At 42.0% G+C, this 19,668-nt stretch overlaps 1 protein-coding gene across 5 annotated transcripts in view; it reads left to right on the top strand.

Moving 5' to 3' along the window:
- Positions 1–19,668, top strand: part of CADM1 (cell adhesion molecule 1) — a 387,902-nt gene that overhangs the window by 340,026 nt on the left and 28,208 nt on the right. For 3 of the 5 annotated variants that reach the window (XM_037065663.1, XM_037065660.1, XM_037065659.1), the window contains exons 6-8: positions 5,400–5,499; positions 8,569–8,741; positions 13,172–13,249. In XM_037065663.1, the coding sequence (XP_036921558.1) occupies positions 5,400–5,499; positions 8,569–8,741; positions 13,172–13,249 (351 nt within the window). The remainder of the gene's footprint in view (positions 1–5,399; positions 5,500–8,568; positions 8,742–13,171; positions 13,250–19,668) is intronic. The other 2 variants (XM_037065664.1, XM_037065661.1) reach the window with 1 other exon arrangement.

The raw sequence follows: 19,668 nt of genomic DNA, 5'->3' as shown, positions 1-19,668 counted from the left end.
TTAAACAATGAGGCCTTGTATACCAGCACCTCCGTAGCCTATGAAACTGACACGGAAACCAAAGTCAGCACACTCCTAGGAAAATGGAACTTCAGCACCGCTGATCACGAACAGCCAACCAGGGGTTCCCAAAGACTCGGCTTCCTTAAGCTCTAGCCAATCAAATGATATTCTTGCTTTGCTTCTGCATCTTCTCTTGGAAAACCTTGCCTCTAGCTTCTAGTGTCAATAGAGCACTTTGAGTTTGATGCTGCCCTATTCAAATTGATGTATGCTTAATAAGCTCTTAAAAATTGTAATGTGCCTGGTTTAGCTTCTAACACGACTAAGATGGATTCATGGTCTGTTTTTTGTTTTGTTTTGTTTTGTTTTGTTTTGTTTTGTTTTGTTTTGTTTCAGCAACATAGCTAGGAATAGAAATCTGCGCCCTAATATTTCTCCACTTTCTCATTCATTTATTCACTTGGCAGTATATATTGAAGGCCTACTACGTACAAAAAAACAAAAACTTTTCTTTTTACAGAGCTAACATTCTTAGGCAGAAAATCTTGCTATAAGGATCTCCTTGCCCAGAGTTGGCTTCAAATTTTGAAGATTCCCTCCAAGACACAGAGAGTCCCCTGTGAGGGTGCACTGCCCCCTGTGGAGGCATTTCAGTCCCCCACGAGCCGTGTAGTTGAAATGCTCCAATCCAGACAACAGGTGTGACAGCAGGAGGTTCTTCACCTTGCAAACAAACACGTGGAAGTGAAAATTATTCATGGATGTATTATGACAACAGGAAGCAAACTGCTCCGAGAGCTTGGTGTGGCACTGCTCTCTAATGGGTACCAGTCACCTCGTGGCACTAGACATTGGCCTCCTTTTACCAACAGTGTTGGCAGCCATTGCTAGGGGTTGATTCTTGCTTCGAGCACAAGTAGCCCCTGATGCTCCCCAAGTCTCACGTTAATGTTTGCATTGTCTCACTGCTCCAAACTGCAGTTACCCTCCATGATTGGCAAAGACTCTTTCAATCAGTGCTTTCTTCCTGAATGCACAAGCACTAACCCAAACCCTGTCCCAGCCATACTGATACAGCTGCACCCTTGAGTTCTTGGTAAACTACCCTCATTCTCTTTGCTGGGTCCTGGAACAGTGAGCCCCCTGCCCGACAGGCATCCAACCCCACTTCAGCAGGTATTCCAGAATACTGGATGGAGCCTCAGTAGGGACCTGAGGAGCCTGAGACCCAGACGCAGTAGCAGGAGCACATGTGCATTCACACCCTTGGGCCCAGTTCAGTCAGAGCATCGGAGAACATGCGGTGCCCACATTCCTGATTTAGGAACCTCAGGAAGAGAGTGAAGTGTCAAGGGTCCCTGGGATGATCATGCCAGCTGGGATGGTAGGAAGGTTCCCACTTGCCTCAGCTCTGCTCCTCTCGGCAGCGCATGAGGGTGATGACGCTGCCGGAAAAGGAAACTGTGGAGTACCTTTTCTTAGGTAAAAATGGTCAAGACCTGATACATTAGTGTTGTGATCTAGAGAGAAGGACACAGTGACTCTTCATTTACATTGTAGAGTGAAATACAGGTTACAGTCTCGAGTTTCATCTTCTGAAAAGATCTTAGAATGTGGTGCAAGGTCAGACTGGCATGAAATCAATTGTAATCTGCCAGCAAGCCATTCTACCCTCTTTAAGAGTTTCCATATATACATATATTCCCTCTATAGAGAGAGCAAAGTACATTTAAAGAAGGTCTTATCAAATCAGAATATCTTTCTAATGTTATGTTTTTAATTGGCTGCTACTGTAGTGTGACCTGAAGCTTCCTGGTATTTAACCCTCTGTGCGGCTTTGACTAATGAACGGATTTCAACTGCTGTGGCAGTCTTGCTAAATGTCTTTTATGGGGTTTTGAAAAAATTACAGTGTATTATGCAAACCTCAGATTCCTTGACCTAATTGATTGGCTGTTGGTGATGCCATCTCTATAAACTGTGATGTTCCATAAGTGCATGGACCTAACTATTTTTCTTATTTTTATATAGCAGTTCCATTATATAATGACATTAAGCCATTCTGAGCATTACTTTTCTGGACAGTTACTGCACTTGGATGGAAAGTGTCATCTGGCTTTTAGCCTGTGCCTTCCAACACCAACTGAGGCGTGAAGTGATCACCCAGAAAATGCACTGGGCCTTACCTCATTACTTAAAAATAAATCTTGGAGTCTGGTTCTGTTTCAGAAAAGATGTGGGTTATAACATTTGATTTATGAACATAATTAAAATATAAATGATGAGCTCTGAGCTATTCAGTCAGCCATCTGGATTGTTTGGTATTTTGATACACTACTTACACCGTAGTCAGGATCTTTCAGCAAGATTTTAACACCCCTGAGTTCTAGAGGTGCCAGTAGAATCCCAGGGTTTCTAGTCTACCTGTTGAGAATACTTACGCTCCTCTTTCAGTGTCAAGGACAGAGAACAGGATCTGTCAAATTTCCTTCACTCGGGGAGGGATCTGGACATACAGACCTTCTGTTTGGCTCCGAAGCTGGGCATGAAGACAGCTCAGCTGCCCATGGTCAGATACTATGTCTGTAAATAGTGGACGTGTCGACAGAGGAAGACATTTTTTCTGTACACAAGCAAGATTAGTATTTACATTTTCACTTAGCTATTAAAGTAACTGGTGGCAGTATCCATAAGTAGATGTTAGATGTTTCTTCAGAAGCCTAAAGTGTAAATTAGGAAAATCACTTATCAAAAATGAAGGTGCATTTCCCATGGATTAGAATATGATTTTTTAAAGATAAGTTCCAGGTATAGCAAACTCGTAGCTTGTTCTTCCTAATTTATGTGAGTAATTCACAACTGGTAAACAGCCATTAGTAACATTAAAAAAAATGCTTAACTAAAACAAACTCAATTGTACTGAAAAGGCATAGTGGAATAGACTTTTCAACACTCTCTTCATCATTAATGGAAGTTGTGCACATAAAACCCTTAGTTCACTATGCTGAAAAACGCCCTGTTTGCTTGTACATAGCACAAGGGGGAAAAAGTGAAAAGCCTTCCACACAGGCCAGCAAGCGTTCTGCTTCTCCTTAATTAACGGGCTGAAGTCAGCAGTGCATGGAGAATGGAGTCCTTCCATGAATCGGATTAACCTTTAAGCAAACGTTACGTTTTAGCCCAAATTTTGAGCTTTCAATGTAGCCTCGCCCCGAGTGGTTCCTGGGTAAGAGTGACAGCGGTCCTCTAACCAGGAACTCTCTAACTGATGCTGTTTCTGAGAATGAACTGTAAGGGAGCAGGTCTCTTATTGTCTGTGTTTTTTGTTTGTTTGTTTGTTTCTATAGTGTGTTTGTTTCTAATAAACTTCACCAACTACCTCTCTGTGTGTGTATGTTAAAGCACCAAAAATACTAGATCCACAGTCACCCTGTGGTTGTATTTGAGCCTAAAATATAGTCCGTAGCTCCCAAAGGAGAGTGCCCAGGAGCTCTTGCTTCCACCCAGCAGTCAGTCCTCATTCAAGGTCATCCTGTTCATCCTATATTTCTGTCTTTCTTTAATGACTACCTTCCCAACCCAGTTATCAGTATCGGAAACCTCTGCGCCATTTTGCCCTTAAACATTTCTTCAGTCAGCAAGTCTAAGAATAGAATCGTGTTACTTGGCAAGGGTCATCTGGAGCTTCAGGCCTGTTGACTTATGTTCTCTGGCAAGTTACTTAACTTCTCAGAAAGCGTTACCAACTCACTGTGTGCAGTGCACAGGGTAGACAAGAAGGCTCTCGTGAATGCCACGTGATTTTCAGAGCCATAAGAGAGAGATCTCTGGCAGGCAGGAAGACTGGGAAGTGCATCTGGAAAGCAGCCATCCCTACAGAAGACTTCTTGGGCAGCTTGTTCAGCAGGTCCAGGTTGAGATGGGTTGAGCCTGGCCGTATGTCTCTTTTCTCCCTTATTCCATAGGATGAATGTTAATGAGCTTACCACTGCTTGTAAAAGGCCAAGGGGCTGCTGTTTAGGTGGTGTGATTGTCTGACAAAGTGCAGTTATGGAAATTGTTTTGACCTTTCAGCCAGCGGATGTCTTGCCCTCTCACATTTATTACTCTTGGGTACATTTTCAAAAATATACATTTACAGAGTCACAGAATTAAATGAGAGACTGATTTAGGGATTAATAGCTCATTAGTACAGAATAGAAAAAAATAAAACCTCAGTTTCATCTAGGTTTTATTTGTAAATGTATTTGTATGTGTATTTAGTGCTAACCTCTCCCATTTCCCTCCCTGCTCTTTGCACCTCAGGCATTCAGTTCTCGTACCCATACCCCCACAAGCTCACAAATAGTTTTTAAGTAGCTAGTGGAAATAAGAATACCTAGATCGCCTGCCTAAGTAGTTCCCTGCAGTAGAAAGCTACATTGGTTTTAATAATGGATTGCTATTGGGAAATGTGGTTTTGAATCAGAAATTTCTCCCAACATACATTTCATGGGGCTCTTTCTCACTAGGTTCATCTCCTTCATTCTCAGCACCAGTGTTCTCATCCCCAAAGCTGGGGTTATGTTACCACCAGTTATGGCTCCCAAAATAGTGGGCTCTCAGTACACTGTCAGTGGCCTTCCTTCTTTTTAAAAAATATTTTATTTATTTATTTTTAGAGAGGGGGAGGGGAAGGAGAAAGAATGGGAGAGAAACATCAATGTGTGGTTGCCTCTCACGTGTCCCCTACTGGGAACCTGGCACAACCCAGGGAATCAAACCAGCAACCCTTTGCTTCACAGGCCCGTGCTCAGTCCACTGAGCTACACCAGCCAGGGCCTTCCTTCTTATTTATAAGTTTATATTGAAAATTCAGAAGTTAGGTAGGGGCCACCAAAATCTTCCATTTCTTTATTTTTAAAGCCATTTGAGTAGAGCTCAGGAGTTTTGCCCTTCCTATTTGAAAACAAGAACATAGAAGGGACAAACTTATTAATATGCAGTGTCATAACATATTGTCACATAGTAATATATGATATATGATAAAATGTATCAATTCCTAGCACCACAAATATCTGTGGCTTCACCTCAGCATGAAAGCAAATGAGTTTCTTTTAGCTTGAGTGAGTTTGGAGATAAACTTCAATGTAACAAAATGTATTTCACAGGAAATGTTTGATGTGGCGCAGTTGGCTTATGAATCTCTTATCTATTCACAGTTCACTCCTTAGAGTTATTAGTCAATTTAATTTGAGCAAATGCCAGGATTACTAACTAATTAGAGGGGTGTTCCTGAAGGCAGAGGGATGGGAGACAGTGAGTGCTGGTACTGTGGGGTTTGTGGCAGCACAAGGGCTGACTCTGCCTGATGATACTATTTGCTGAACATTATACTTTGTGCTGTTGTCACACAGATAAGCCTCAAGTGCATATTCAGATGACTTACCCTGTACAAGGCCTAACCCGGGAAGGGGACGCGCTGGAGTTAACATGTGAAGCCGTCGGGAAGCCCCAGTAAGTTCTGAAGGCCAAGGCTGGCAGAGGGTCGTGTGCAGTGAATATTACAACACTGAGATGTGCGTCCACAACTCGCTGGCCTGTCACCTGTCTCCTGCTGTAAAGAATGGAATTTTTGAGGAAATAAAAGGATACCCAATGGAATAAATATCTATGGTTCTTAGGACAATGGGGAAAAATGAAATGCCAGCTCATATTGAAACATCAGCTAATTCTATTTTATTATCAATATGATTGTTAGAACTATTTTCTCTCACATACAAAAAATAATCGTAATAAATTTTTAGTGTGCCCACAGTCCAATGATATATCTGCTACCTCTGTGTTAATGACTAAACTGTTAGGAAGATAGTTTTTAAACATAAATTAAGCTGCTGTCTTTAGGGCCAGCCACAGGCAAAATTTGTCCTACTTTTAATTTTGCTTCTCTTTCCCCTAAAAAAAGTGACTCTACAAATATTTTTGTTAGTAAGAAATTATTCAGGAACTTTCTCGCTCTGTGTGTGTGTGTGTGTGTGTGTGTATGAAGAACCAATGAATACTCTTATTTTATTGAAAGTATAAAGAAACTACTTTACTTGCCCCCGCTAAAAGAAAGATATGGTGAACTAGAGAAACTATATATCATCACTAATACAGCAAAAGACATGTGGTGGTACCACTTTAGAGATTATTCAGTTCAGTTTGGGGAGGAGAAAATTTTTCTTTCATTTTTCTGGTAGAGTCTTCACTTGGCATTAACAGTTTCTTAAGGGGAAAAGTAATCCTTGGAATCATAAAATGGTACAGCCGGTCAATTTTGGGATTAGCACTCAGACATTTAGTGGTCTCCAACAAAAAACAGCATTGAGCTCCCTCTGCTGTCCCTGTGGTACGATTTTTTGTTCTTCTCAGAGTTTTGCTAAGCGGCATCCTTATCACAGATTTCATATAAGGAGCCTAGAGCATGTTTAAAAAGCGTCCTTTTCCCCACCACAGCTAAGGAACGACCTATGACAAGAGAGGGGAGAGCTGAAATGAGCCTGGCAGCTGTGGGCTCGCTCTCCTCACTTCTGCCCTCCCAGCTTTGTGTTTACCTCTCCAAGGATGAGAACTGGCTGCTCTCTACAGTAGCCCCTTGGAGTCTGAGAGACGACCTGTAGGGAGTAGGAGGAACTCTTAGTCTGTTTTGCTTTTCTTCTGGCATTCCACAGTTATTTGGTTTTAAATGCTTCAAGCTCTGACAGAGTGATCTTTTCTCTTTGAGCACTGCAAAAGCCTCAGATCTTTCTTTTTGAAAACTGTTTGAATTATGCCCTTGTTAGCACCTTACCTTACCTCCAAAACAGTTCAGAGGAGAAAAAAATTCTCATGGGCCTCTTGCTACTTGTAATACCTATATATTCAGCCCCATTAAACACATTTACAGTATATGGCTAACTAACACATATTTTGTTTCTCTATTTTTGTCTCCCAAGGAAGGGACTGCATTCAGTTGTATGTGCCGCAGGGACCGTAAATTACATGTCTCCTCCGGGACACTTATGCCAAAGAGGATATTTGTTTGTTCCCTCAAGTAGGACTGGGTATGTGGCTGTAGGAGCAAGCGCACATACTCTGCTGCTACCCTTTGTAGTGCATTACCTATTTATTTTCTTGAGAAATTGCATACAATAAAAATGGTAATTTAACTTGCCATTAAATGTTGTGCATGTCCTCAGCACTCACCCCTACGGTTGTTTCAGCTGCCAGACAGCAGGACGCTAGGTCTGATTGCCAGGCAGACCCATTGGCCACTGGCTGCAGTGGCAGGAGGACATATGCAGTGCTAATTTTTAAATAATTTGCTGGGTTATGATGACAAACCCATGTGTAATTAAAGAAAAATTGTAACTACACAATCCATTTGAAAATCGGAATGCTGCTTGACAAGGCTACCTTGCACACCCATTCATCGCTGAGCGTGGGTCTTCTGTCATGTCACTGCTCCCAGAGGTAGTGTTAGGAACTCAAGGGAGGTTTCCTCTGTGCTGGAGACTGTGTTGCCCTTTCTGAGTGAGAGTTTCCAGGTGCGATCCTATATGTGGCCTTGATTTCATAGGAGATTAAAGGAGCCACCTTGAAGAACAAAAGTTGTAAAGTCAGTGCATTTGAGAGATTCTTGGTGCAATTTTGGCTCTGAAGTGTCTTGCTTTTTCTTGATGGATACAAATGTGGTACCTGAATCACTAAAACAAACTTGTTTGCGATGAGTGAGTGCCATAGGACTCAGGAGTCCGTGTGGTGATGCAGGCCATAGTAATTAACCAGGGAGTGGCTCTCTCTGGCTGCAGGGCCTGCAGGTGCACTCACAGCCCAGCAGGGCGGAGCAGTGCCAGTGGGCAGGTCTTAGAGAGCTGTGAACGGGGCTTCCCGCCAGGGAGCGTGCGGGTGAGGTGGACTGGGGCCTAGAGGGTGCCGTGGCTTCCTGGGTCGGAGGAGGGCTGGTTGTGGGTGTGCCTTGAGGCCAGAAGTGATCCCATCTTTCCAGAATGAAAAGAGGTGATTTTTCAAACAGCAAAGCCCAAAAGAAAGTGCTATTCAGATATAAAAGTCCATTTTGTGTGTGTGAAACTTGAAATCCATTTAAATATCACAACTGTCGTTTAAGCAAGTGTCTTAGTGTGTCAGTAGCCATCAGATTAATGCATGTATCACTAGCCAAGAATTCAATTTTTCCCCTAATTAGCGAGCCGATTAACGGTGAGTTCGGTCCTGTCTGAGTTGGTGTAAAGCCACACAGCAGGGTGTAGCAATAGGGCGCCTTGGTTGTTTGCTGATTTGCTGAAGATAAATTGGAAATAATGAGACTCCTGTTTGTGGTGTGCTGAAAATTCTTCAGCACCTGATAATTTTCAAAGAAAATTACATTTTTAACAAATTTTTGGAGTCTTCACATTTGTAATTCTGTAAACTTAAAACATCTCTAATAAGTCCTCTTTAATTGTGTCACCCATGTGATTAATTTCATGCATGGGTGAGAAGTTTGGTGCAGTCATCTTAGTGGGAAATAATAATGTGACCTGTCTTTCTCCTCTTTCCTCACAGGCCTGTGATGGTAACTTGGGTGAGAGTTGATGATGAAATGCCTCAACACGCTGTACTGTCTGGGGCCAATCTGCTCATCAATAATCTGAACAAAACAGATAATGGTACCTACCGCTGTGAGGCCTCAAACATAGTGGGGAAAGCTCATTCGGATTACATGCTGTATGTATACGGTACGTGAGCCAGTCAAATGCTCTTCTGTCGGACTCACTCCCAAAGCTTTTGGTCGGGGTGAAAACCAAAAACCTGGTTGTTTCCTTCAAGAACTTAAAGAAGCCTGGCCTGAGGTGGACCCAGTGACCCTAGTAGGAGGCAGTGACTTTTCTTCTCCCCTTCTGGTCGTGGGGATTTCCCACCAGAGCCCAGTCTCTGGTCGTGCTGAGTAGGGAAGCTTATCCGTAGGCACACGGTACAGAGATTATGTTAGAAATCATGATGGCAAAATTCAACCAATTAGTGGTTTCTCAGCTTACAAAGTTTATTCTGAGTGGTGTTTTCCTATGATACCTGGCTCAGCCTTTCTCTTGCTTTGAAGAGTAGATGATCCTGTTTCCAGCATGAAGCTATTACAGAAAGTGTTTCAAGCCAGTAAATACTTGGAAGAAATATAAGGTTCTTGGTAGCCACATCAATGACCTATAGACACATTTTATTAAAATTTGTCTGCTTTTATAATATCTTTTTACATGACTGTTGAAGCATATTATAAGTAATTTCATTCTCTAGTCAACAAATACTTACTGAGCATCTGCCATGTGCCAGAAATTATAACTTCGTTCCCATCTATATGTGATATCATTGTCAGTTTTGTGTGTGGTGAATATCACATACTCGGTTAGAGAGTGTACTGCCTGTACTGCCTCTAATCGAATGAGGACAAATGGAGTCTCTTCTGTTCAGGTGAAGTCTCTTGGTTAGTCTTACACCAGGAAAAACAGTCACAAACTGACCTGACAGAATGAATAACAACAGGCATGAAGATTCAGTGTCTTAAAAATATATGAAAATGTAAGTGCATTTCTTTCTTCATGTTAGCCGTTTAACATGTACACATATACACTACATGTCAAATATTTATTTTTACCATATTGTCTTAGAATCTGGCCACTTTTCTTATGAAGAAAATAAGAATCACATTTTTATGAACTAGAAGCATGCTGTATACTATATCTACATGGATATTAAAATATGATCTGTAGCCTATATCTGAGGGTTTTTTTCCTTAGCAGAAGGCAAAATTAAAGGATCACATCCAATCACCTTGCTAGTAGACTTCTGGGGGATGTTTTCTTGGCACACTGCCCATGTTGGCTGTGGCCTGTATGTAACAGTATTCATGTTCCCCAGTAGTTCAGGAGATCAAAGTGAAGGAAATGCCTTTTCCATGCAGGTGTGAGGGGTGTCCCACTTTTAGTTGGCAGTCCACAAAGCTGCCTCCGTTCCTCAGATGGTCTGTGATCTGCCAGGAGAGGGGGTGGAGGCTCAACCCCTCCCTCCTGCTTCTGCCTGCACCCCCTGCTCTCCGGACATCGCTGTTGAAGCCTCACTCGAATCCCCGCACTGCAGGTTTACAGACTTCCATTCAACTCTTTTTATAAACTGCAGATTTCAAAAAGCAGTGGCAAATTTCTACCAGTCTATTAAGTGCTTCCTTGATTCAGAACACTAAAATATCTACAAAAACAATGATGTTTTCCTCTATCTACTGTTCCTACACTCAAGATGAGAAACATTTTCTGGCTTTGATCAACAGTTATAGTTGAATAATTTTGGATACTAGTTTATGGCTAGTATTTATTGAGTGCTCACTTTGTCCCACACCCGAGGGTGACTGGCTGTGTTACGTGCACGGTCACTTCTGAACTCCACAGTAACATCACGAGGAAAGCATTCGCATCATCCCACTTTACAGATGATAAAATGAAGCTTAGAAAGATCACGTAACTTGTCCAAGATCACAAGGTCAACTAAGTCAGAGCCATGGTATTTGACTCCAAAGTCCACAGTGAAATTTGTATGTTTCTTTGTAGTTCCTTTTGTTCTCACTGCTTTCCAATAGAACAGTTCCCTCTAATGTAAGAACTCCTTTGGAATTAACTCACTGGGCCAGAGTGCATGATTTGAAAGTCAAGAAACATAGAGACCCACATTTTAGGTGAGCGATCTGCACGTACATATCTCCCCAACCCAAGCCTTGTCCCTGACTAGGGATTTGCTAGATCTACGATACCTCCCTCCCTCCCTTAATCTGTGCTCTTCACAAGCCTTGGAACGACAGGCTAGAATACCACCTGAGGTGTTGCTAGTCTGTTAATAAAATACTGTAGCAATTTGAGATGGTGAATAGATTTTTGCCATCTGATTTACTATAAATCACCAAAGCTGATTTACTGTACTACTACATGAACTTTCGAAGTACATCATGACCTAAGAGTTAACATGCCTTTACAACGTTTAATTCCCTGAAAGTAACCTCTGTACCTCAACCTAGCTGCTTCCTGCCGAGCCCCAATTCGTTTTGTTCTTCTAGCTTCCGTGTGTCAGGCCCAGCCATAAGCTCCAACGCTGTATTTTTTTTAAATAGTGACTTCATATTGCTATTATTGCTGGAAATGATCTGAGCATTGAGCTTTTACCTGATAACAGAATCTAATTCATTTAGGCCACTTGAGCCAGATGTGAAGGACAACATTTACCCTGGTAGTGAAAGAATAATTGGAAATGTATGATTTTCACAAAATGAAAAAACTGGTGACCTGAGGTCTCTGGCCTCATTATAAACAAGGTCCAGTCCTTGTTTATAATCATACTTTCAAATCATCTTCAGCTCCTCTTTGATTCTGTTGTGGACATCACGTATTTTGTGCCAATACTTTTATAGATAGGTACAGAAATAGCACTATAGTGTATCAGGGGAAGTCTCCCAGGTACAGATGTTCCTTTCCAGCGATAAATATTATAATTGAACCAGCACAGGAAAACCACATTAGCTGTCCACATGCTGCACAGCAGGCACCTCAGGGTACAGCTGAGTTGGGTACAGGAAGGACAGCAAGTCCTCAGTGCTCGGCCCGGGGGCCAGCGTGCCCTGCTGACCCGCGTGTGCCCCTGCCTCGGCAGCAGGGAGCGGGCGCATCCACGTGACCTGCCTCCCTGGGAAGGTGTCTAAGGAGCAAGACTGAACATGCTGCCTGTTCTTCCTAAAAGGTAGTTTGAAACTACTAATTTAATGATTTCTACTTCTTGGAGGAGAATGAGATTTTTTGTTTGTTTGTTTTTAACAGATGCCTTCTAGACTTGTATGAGGCTGCTTCAAACAATACCTTAAACTCCCTGTGCCCCAACCTTCAAAGAATAATGTGTCCTGTATAATTTGCTGTTGATTCACTCTCAAATTTGTACATTTATATATGTATGAGAGAAGAATTCTGTGAGGGACGTTAAAACCTCAGGTTATTGATCAATAATAGCAGTTATTTCAAGCAGACCTTACAACCAAGAATCAAGATAATGTTTTCATAAACTTTCAGGAAGTTGTACAAAGCCCCAAAAAGATGCAGTGTATAATTAAAGTTTTGATGTATTAATTAGACAATCTGAGAGCTCACTTGGAGATAAAAGGACACCAGATGTGTCAGAGAGGAAAAAAACGATGTGCTTTAGATAAAATTTAAAATCAAAAGCCTTCAATCGCCTTACGTTCTATTATAGCAGAATGATCGCTTAGTTCAAAGTCTTGCTGATAATTTAACACATTCAGTTTGATCATTTGGGCTCAGACACTTTTTTTTGTCTTTCATATTTGCCCTTCTCTTTCCCCTAAATAATTTTTGTGATGATAGAAGAATATACAGTTATCAAACATTTGGCAGGGGACTCCCTTGGGGATCCCTGGCTTTGAGGGTCGAGTCTCATTTACATTTTGTTCTCCTGTTTACAAGGTGGAAAGTGCTCTTTCCGTTTTGTCATTGTCGTCCACTTAGGTCACGCTTCTAACATGAGCAAAGGCAACTAGCTTATTAATATTGATAAGTTGTCAGGTTTTATTGACTCTTAAAAAGTAAAATCTCCCATGCCTGGAACTTGATATTTAGTGATACATTCTCTCCTCTTTGTATAGAAGTTTACAGAGTATGTTCGCAGTTTTACTTCCTGCTGGGGCGCGCTCCTGCAGAATAGTGCACTCATCCTCGGCTGGTAGGAGCCCTTCAGGGGGAGCGGCGCCATCTCTTCCTTCCTCCCTTTGTAAATGTACACAGTGAAGTGGCAACCGTCGTACCCTCTTGGGTGCTGAGTTGGTTTGACCCCACCTTTGAGATGGATTGGGGTGGGGTGTGTTTGATTTCCCCCCCTTCTCTACTTCACGTTTCCTCATCCCTAGTTCACTTCATTAATACAGATCTCTTTTCTTCTTTTCTTAGCTCTTCCAATGAAGGTTTGGGGATGTAATTAGAAGACATAAATCTTCGGGGGAAAACTTTTGGTTTTAAAGGGGGAAGTCATCAAACAAACATCTCAGTGTCCTCATGCCTTTGTTTTGTCATTACTGGTCATTGTTGTGTTCAGCATTGTGGGTTTGATTTTCCTTTTTTTTTCTATCCAGATCCCCCCACAACTATCCCTCCTCCCACAACAACCACCACCACCACCACCACCACCACCATCCTTACCATCATCACAGGTATGGTACCTTCATTGCCATTGAAAATGTCCTGAATGTATATTGTCTTTCTGGTATGTATAAAAAGAAGCCTGAAGTTCCCTTCAAATCCTTGGGATTTAATTGTTCCTTTATTTTGGAACTTCAAAGACTGTGTTCTTAGGTTGAATCTTAAGGACCTCAGAAAATCTTTAACATTCAAGCATTTAACAGCAGATCAAATATTTTGCAGCTTACCCACAAGAGAATTCTTTTTTTAAGCATCACTATTCAAAGCAAAATGCTAGGAAAAATGGCAGTCTGGCTTATGCTAAGCCATGGTTGATGAAATGGTAAGTATTCTGGCTTTGGATCTTCGCCTTGTCTCAATTTCATCTCAATCCCTGTGAAGGAAAATACACAACCTTTTACGTGCCCATGTGGGCCGTGTTCCTAAGTGTGTCATCATCCTTCCTGCCCCACAGAGCACTTCCCACCCGTGTGAACTGCCTGGACAGAGGGAGTCACTGTCTTTTCCATGCTTGTACCCCTTGCTGTCCACAGTTAAATGTTGGAGGAGGGGAGAGACAGACACAGCTTTTGTAATCTTTATCTCTCTGGACCGTCTGAAACTCTCATTCAAAATGAGATTCACTCTTATTTCTGACTGTCACGGACAGAGGAGGTATGCCATCCTTCCACTTCCTGGACTCCAGTGGCTCTCACAGTGCTTCACGTTGCTTGTCTGAGAGCTTTGCTGTGCCCCTGTCTACAAGGCAGGACGGGTTATGACTGCACCGTTTCAACTAGACACGCAAGAGTTCCTTAGGTGAGGCCTCTGCAACCCACTGTCAGCACAGAAACGTAAAAGTAATTATTCTACGAGAAAAAAGACACTCACTCTTTTAAAAAGGACTTTGCTACTTCATTCTGTTGTCTGATGAGACCGCAAGGTCTCTGAGCCACGTGCCCAAGTATACAATTTTTACACTGGACTTTCTTAAAAACACTGAATGTTTCACTCATCATTCTTCACGTGTAAATTCTCTTTACCACCCTAGATATGAAACCATCATTTAAGTTGACTTTCTGGAGATATTTTTAATTTTTACAGAAGTCAGTGAGATAGATATGATGGAAATTCAAGGTACTCAGTGAAAGAAAAGGCCTCATTAGTTTGTGAAATATAACAACAGATCATCTAAACATAGTTTTCTTCACCTTTCTAACCAGGCAGTGAAACACAAGAACTTTAAGCCACTAGTGAGGACTTTTTTGAATGTTGTTTATAAAAAATCAGTGCCTTAATTGTAAATCATCTGAAAATCTGCCCTGACCAGTGTGGCTCAGTTGGTTGGGCATGGTCCCCCACAGCAAAAGGTTGTTGGTTCGATTCCTGGCCAGGGCACATGTCTAGGTTGCAGGTTTGGTCCCTGACCCAGGGGCATACAAGAGGCAACTGGTTGATATTTCTCTCCCTATCTTTCTATCTCCCTTCCTCTGTCTCTAAAACCAAATAAATATGTTAAAAATTTTTTAATCTTCTGAAAATCCATCAACTTGTTTTTGTGTCTCACTCTAAACTCAGCTCTATCAAAGCTGCTTTTTACACTCTTGTCTTACCCACAAGAGGATTCTCGTCTGTGTATATTTCTGTTTTAGCTTTTTAAAATTTCCTCTGCTTCATAAGTACACTTAGTTTGTCAATATAGTGAATAGATTCCTCCCATTTTCTGGATCACTGATTACGTGCAGTAAAGATGTTCCTTTCTAACTCTGATTCCCAGAGCAACTTTCCATCTTGTGAACTAGGTTATTTACCTTTTATGATGTCTTACCTCTTGTTCGGGTTGTACACAAAATTGGACTTGAGCTTGTTACCAGGTTTCTATAAAGTCTCCTGTGAGCTGCCCTTTGGGTGTCCGTGTAAATTACACTACCCTGTGCCCCACTGCCCTACATGTGATCCCTTTAAGAGTACCTGCAGTTGTCTGTTGTCATTGCAGACGCTGCCTAGGTGTGCGCCAGCCTTCGTGAGCTCTCACTGGAGGAGGACCTGTGTACGTCCAGCCAGGTTTACAGTTTAAGGCCATTGGGGCCTTCCTCATACTGTACCAACACCACAGTTCTCTTTAACATGGAACAACACTTTTCGTTTGTGGCCTCTCACTAGCTTAGGCTGTTTGTTGTTGCTTTTAAGGCCTTTCTTAGCACTCCCAGCACTTCTCCTTGCTTACAGTCGATCTCAGCAACCCGGCAGAGGTGCTTCGGTTCCCAGCTGTAATCCTCACTCCAGACTACGGCTAATCTTAGGTCCGCAACCAGCTATAAGTGCATTATCAGTTCATGCTGGAGACACTTCGTTTAAGAGGAAATTTTACAATGAAACAATGCTGTACTTCTCTCCATAGCAAAGGCTCCTTTAACAGTGCCTTGTCCTGGCTTCTCTCTCTCTGCTCCTGGCCTCTCATGTCGAGGTAATGTAAGATGATCTCACAGGTGCACTCCAGTCTCCTAACGCCAGCAGCTGAACCCTCTCTACACACAAAGTGCATTTGTGGTAATGAATCCCCAGATTCTCACTGGCACACCCAAGAGTAGTTAAGCTAAAATTTCCACCAAAATGTTATAGAATCAGTTGCCTTGATGGATGTGATCTTATAGTCTTACTGTGTCTTAACAGGCAGTCTTATATATATTTATCTTGACCAGAAAGTGCACCTGTGGAATTTAACATTTGTTCCTTTCTTCAAACAGATTCAAGGTTATGGAGTTGAGTGATTCTGTGTCCCATTTTAAAGGTCCAGGCTATCCCCTAGATTTAGATCGGTTCCTAAAAATTTTTCCAAACTAAAGCTTGACAAATGGATAGCTAAATTAATTTCCACCCTTCTTCTCTCTTGCACTGTTTGGTATATTACCACCACCATTAGCCTTAAAAGCTTCAACAGCTAAATCCAATGACAGTAACATAAAGCCTGAGCTTTTAAAAAAGAAGCAGCAGCCCATAGCCATCTATTTCTTTTCTCCCAGTCACATGCAGTAACCGAAACCCATTCCCCAGGTCAGAGTTGCATTACAAGAAAATGTACAAATGCCATAGAAAAATATTTTTAAACTCAAAAGGTCATAGTTGATTTTTGATTTCTCTGAAAGGAAGTATTCCATTGTTATACTTTATCTTCTGGAACCAGGATAATGGAATTGGTCCCCTTGTTAGGGAGGCAGATTGTCACTGAGTTCCCAGTCACTCAACTCCCTCAAAGCAGGTTAAAGCTTCATCTCAGAGACCCTGGAAAGAGAAGAATTGTAAACCCAGCTTGTCTTAAGGTTGCCCACTCAGAACCATGGACTCGATGGACGGGAGGAACAGGGCATCTTTGTCTTCCTTTGCCCTGTGTGGAGCGGTTCTCCTGCATGGGAAGGGAAGCTTCATCTGCAGGATTTCTGCAGGCTCCAGAGCACTGAAAGGAATATTCAGTGTCATTTGCCATGTCAGTATTGTTATGGCTTTACAAGCATAAAAGACCATTAGTATCATTAGGATCTCCATCCAAATTGAAAAAAAAACAAAACAAAAAAGAAACACCTGGGGGATAGAATTGGGAGCCATCAGAGCCTTAATGCAATTTGCTATTGGATTCTTCTGTGTCTTGTTACCTTTCATGTACGTTGATATCCTGACCATATATTTTTGTTTCAACTGTTGCTCTTGGAAGGCTCCCATTCCCCCTTCCTTAAAAGTCATGTCAAGTTGTCCCTGTGATTCCATTCATGAAGATACATGCTATAATATGGAAGAGCAAACTGCGTGATTTAAATTGTCCCAGAGTCCTCTGTTAAAATACAGAGACAGCCAGCCATTACTGGGGTAAGAATATTTCATTCAGATTCCTCCCAGAGACCAGAGTCAAAGGAAAACCTACTGCCATAGAGGACGGGGGAGCACGTTTTGTTCTGAACTTTCTTTGAAGTCTGTTGACTTTGTGTATTAAGTATGCGTGGAATTACCTGTTTCTGCATTTAGTGGTAGCTTTCGCCCTGCCTGCCAGTTTGATCAGATTTTTCCTTTAATTGTCTTGGGAAAACATGTTGTGCTCCCTTCCCTGGCCAATGGCCATTGTGTTGTTTCCGTCTGGTTGCACCCTGAGTTGGGTGCTTGCTGAGGAGTAGCGCAGAAGACACTTGGTACTCACCCTCAGCAGCTTGCGTTCAGGCCAGGGGAGTTCAACCTGCAGGTCACACTACATGTGTGACTGCCATAAATTAGAAGTTAAAACAACTTTAGAATAAGAAGTGAATAGCTATTGGGCCAAATTCAGAAACACATTTAAAAATCCCTTCACAAGAATGAAGTATAGTAGGCCAGGTCATTTCTAAAGTACTCTTTTTAAAGTACATATCCAATTGAGTATTTGTTTGTTTCTTGAAAAGAAAGTTGGTAAAGTTTTTCTTACTGATATCTAAGACCTCAAAACCCAGTTTACCTTGGAAACAGTGAGTCCCACCCTCAGGTTCACAATATTATTTTGGCTTTAATAGTCTAATATCATAAGCTTTTGGGGTGCAATGTAGATCAGATCACATAAATAAAGAAAATGAGTGCAGCCCTTGTCCTTCAGTAATATTTGTAGAACGTGCCAAATTGGGGAAATGCGATACCGTAGCACCTGTTTTCAGGTTCTTAAATAGGAAAGAAAGAAGTGCACCTGAGTTTAAGACTGACTGTCCAGCATGGCCATCTATTATCACAGCAGGAAGCTTTCCTGCACATAGAGCTATTTTCCTCTCCAGGGTCTTGGCTACTGACTCTTACTCTGTGCAATTGATATTTGCATGGTGCAAGGGGTATATGCTTGTCTGCTTTTAGGGATGCATTCAACAAATATCAAGCACCCATAGTATATATAGCCCTATGCTAGTGCCTATGGAGCCAGAAAATTTCTTTAACCCCTTAAAATATGGTTGAGGGAAGACTATGTTATATACATCGGAACTCTGTAGCCGGAGATGCTCTGTAGCTCAGGCTGATTCAGTGGCATAGGCAGAAGCCTGAGGAGAGCATCAGAGGGGAAGTAGAATTTGGTTTGTGCCATCAAAGAATGGAAAGATGTGACTAACAAAAGGATGGCATGGGCACCTCCCTTGCCTTTCAGGACCTCAGGGATGAGCCTCCTCTCTATAATCGTCCCAGTGAGGTCCTGAGACTCCTTTCCCAAAGCGGTGGTTCTTACCCAAGGGCAAGTATAATGTACCACACCCTCCTGTGCCCCCCACCCTCACCCCAGGGTGGTCTGGCGGTATCTGGAGACATTTTTGGTTGTCACAACTGGGGATACTAATGGCATCTAATGGATAGAGGCCAGGGATGCAGCCAAACATCCCATAATGCACAGGACAGACTCCACCAGAAAGAAGTATCTGGCCCCAAATGCTGAGATTGAGAAATACCTCCCTAAAGGGAACCAGACTTGAGTCATCCAGGGACTTTGGTGGCAGCCTCATTCTGGGAAGTGAGAAGTCAGAAAGAAAGAGCACGACTGGCAAGGGGTGGGCAGAGGGGTGGCGGAATAAGAAAAGAAAGCATGGCATTTTGGAAATTAGGCTTGAAGGCCTAACTTAACTTCAAGCATCTAACTTCAACGTGTGTGAGTTTTGTGTGTCTATGTTCCAGCATATAGTAACCATCGGTTTCTAGAAAAGACTCATCTTTCATCCTAAGATGTTTACTAAATTGCCTTTTCTCTGGAATTGACATCTACTCCACTGTGCTCCATTACGACAGTTTTTCATTCACTATGTATTGAACACTTATTGAGTGTTGGTGATATGTCAATATGCCTGATAACAAGAACGTTATTAGGATACTAGTAAGTATGCATGAGCAGCCTTTTATATAATAAGCCACTTTTCAGGTACTGCCCCCAAAATACATGACCACATTTTTTTAAAAAATGTCTTAAGTGCATGCATTTTTATTTTGCTGATGACTATACACCTGTTTCAAATAGCATCATAGCCAACTAGGTTTTGATATACAAGGGAATAGAAGAAATTAGCATACTATAATGATGAAGCTCATCTGACTCTGCATTTTTTTACAAAAAGGAATGAGAGAAGAAATATGAGTGAGATTTTTTCTAATGCTTCTATTATAATTTCCACACTTTTCTGTTGCTTGTTGGAAAATAATTCAAGAGATAAAGACCTGACATCCTTCCATACTAAAGATTTATCAACAGTGCAAAACAAAATATCACAAATACAGGTTTTTCTGGATTAGAGAGTGATAGTTGGTGCTGTCTTGGTAGTGGGAAGGAAGGACTTGGTGAGAAGGACCCAGCCTCCCGTGTCTGACCCAAGATGAGTGTTCAGTGCTGCAGCCGCCTCCCTCGCCCACCATCTCGCTTCTTGCCACACCCTCTTCTTTCCCTCACCGCCCTGGGCCTTTCCCCGTCTTC

The sequence above is a fragment of the Sturnira hondurensis genome, unplaced genomic scaffold, assembly GCF_014824575.4.
Source record: "Sturnira hondurensis isolate 20B ecotype Veracruz unplaced genomic scaffold, ASM1482457v3 Scaffold0015793, whole genome shotgun sequence".
Taxonomy (NCBI): domain Eukaryota; kingdom Metazoa; phylum Chordata; class Mammalia; order Chiroptera; family Phyllostomidae; genus Sturnira; species Sturnira hondurensis.
The sequence above is the reverse complement of the archived record's forward strand: the minus strand, read 5'-3'. Positions and strand labels throughout refer to the sequence as shown.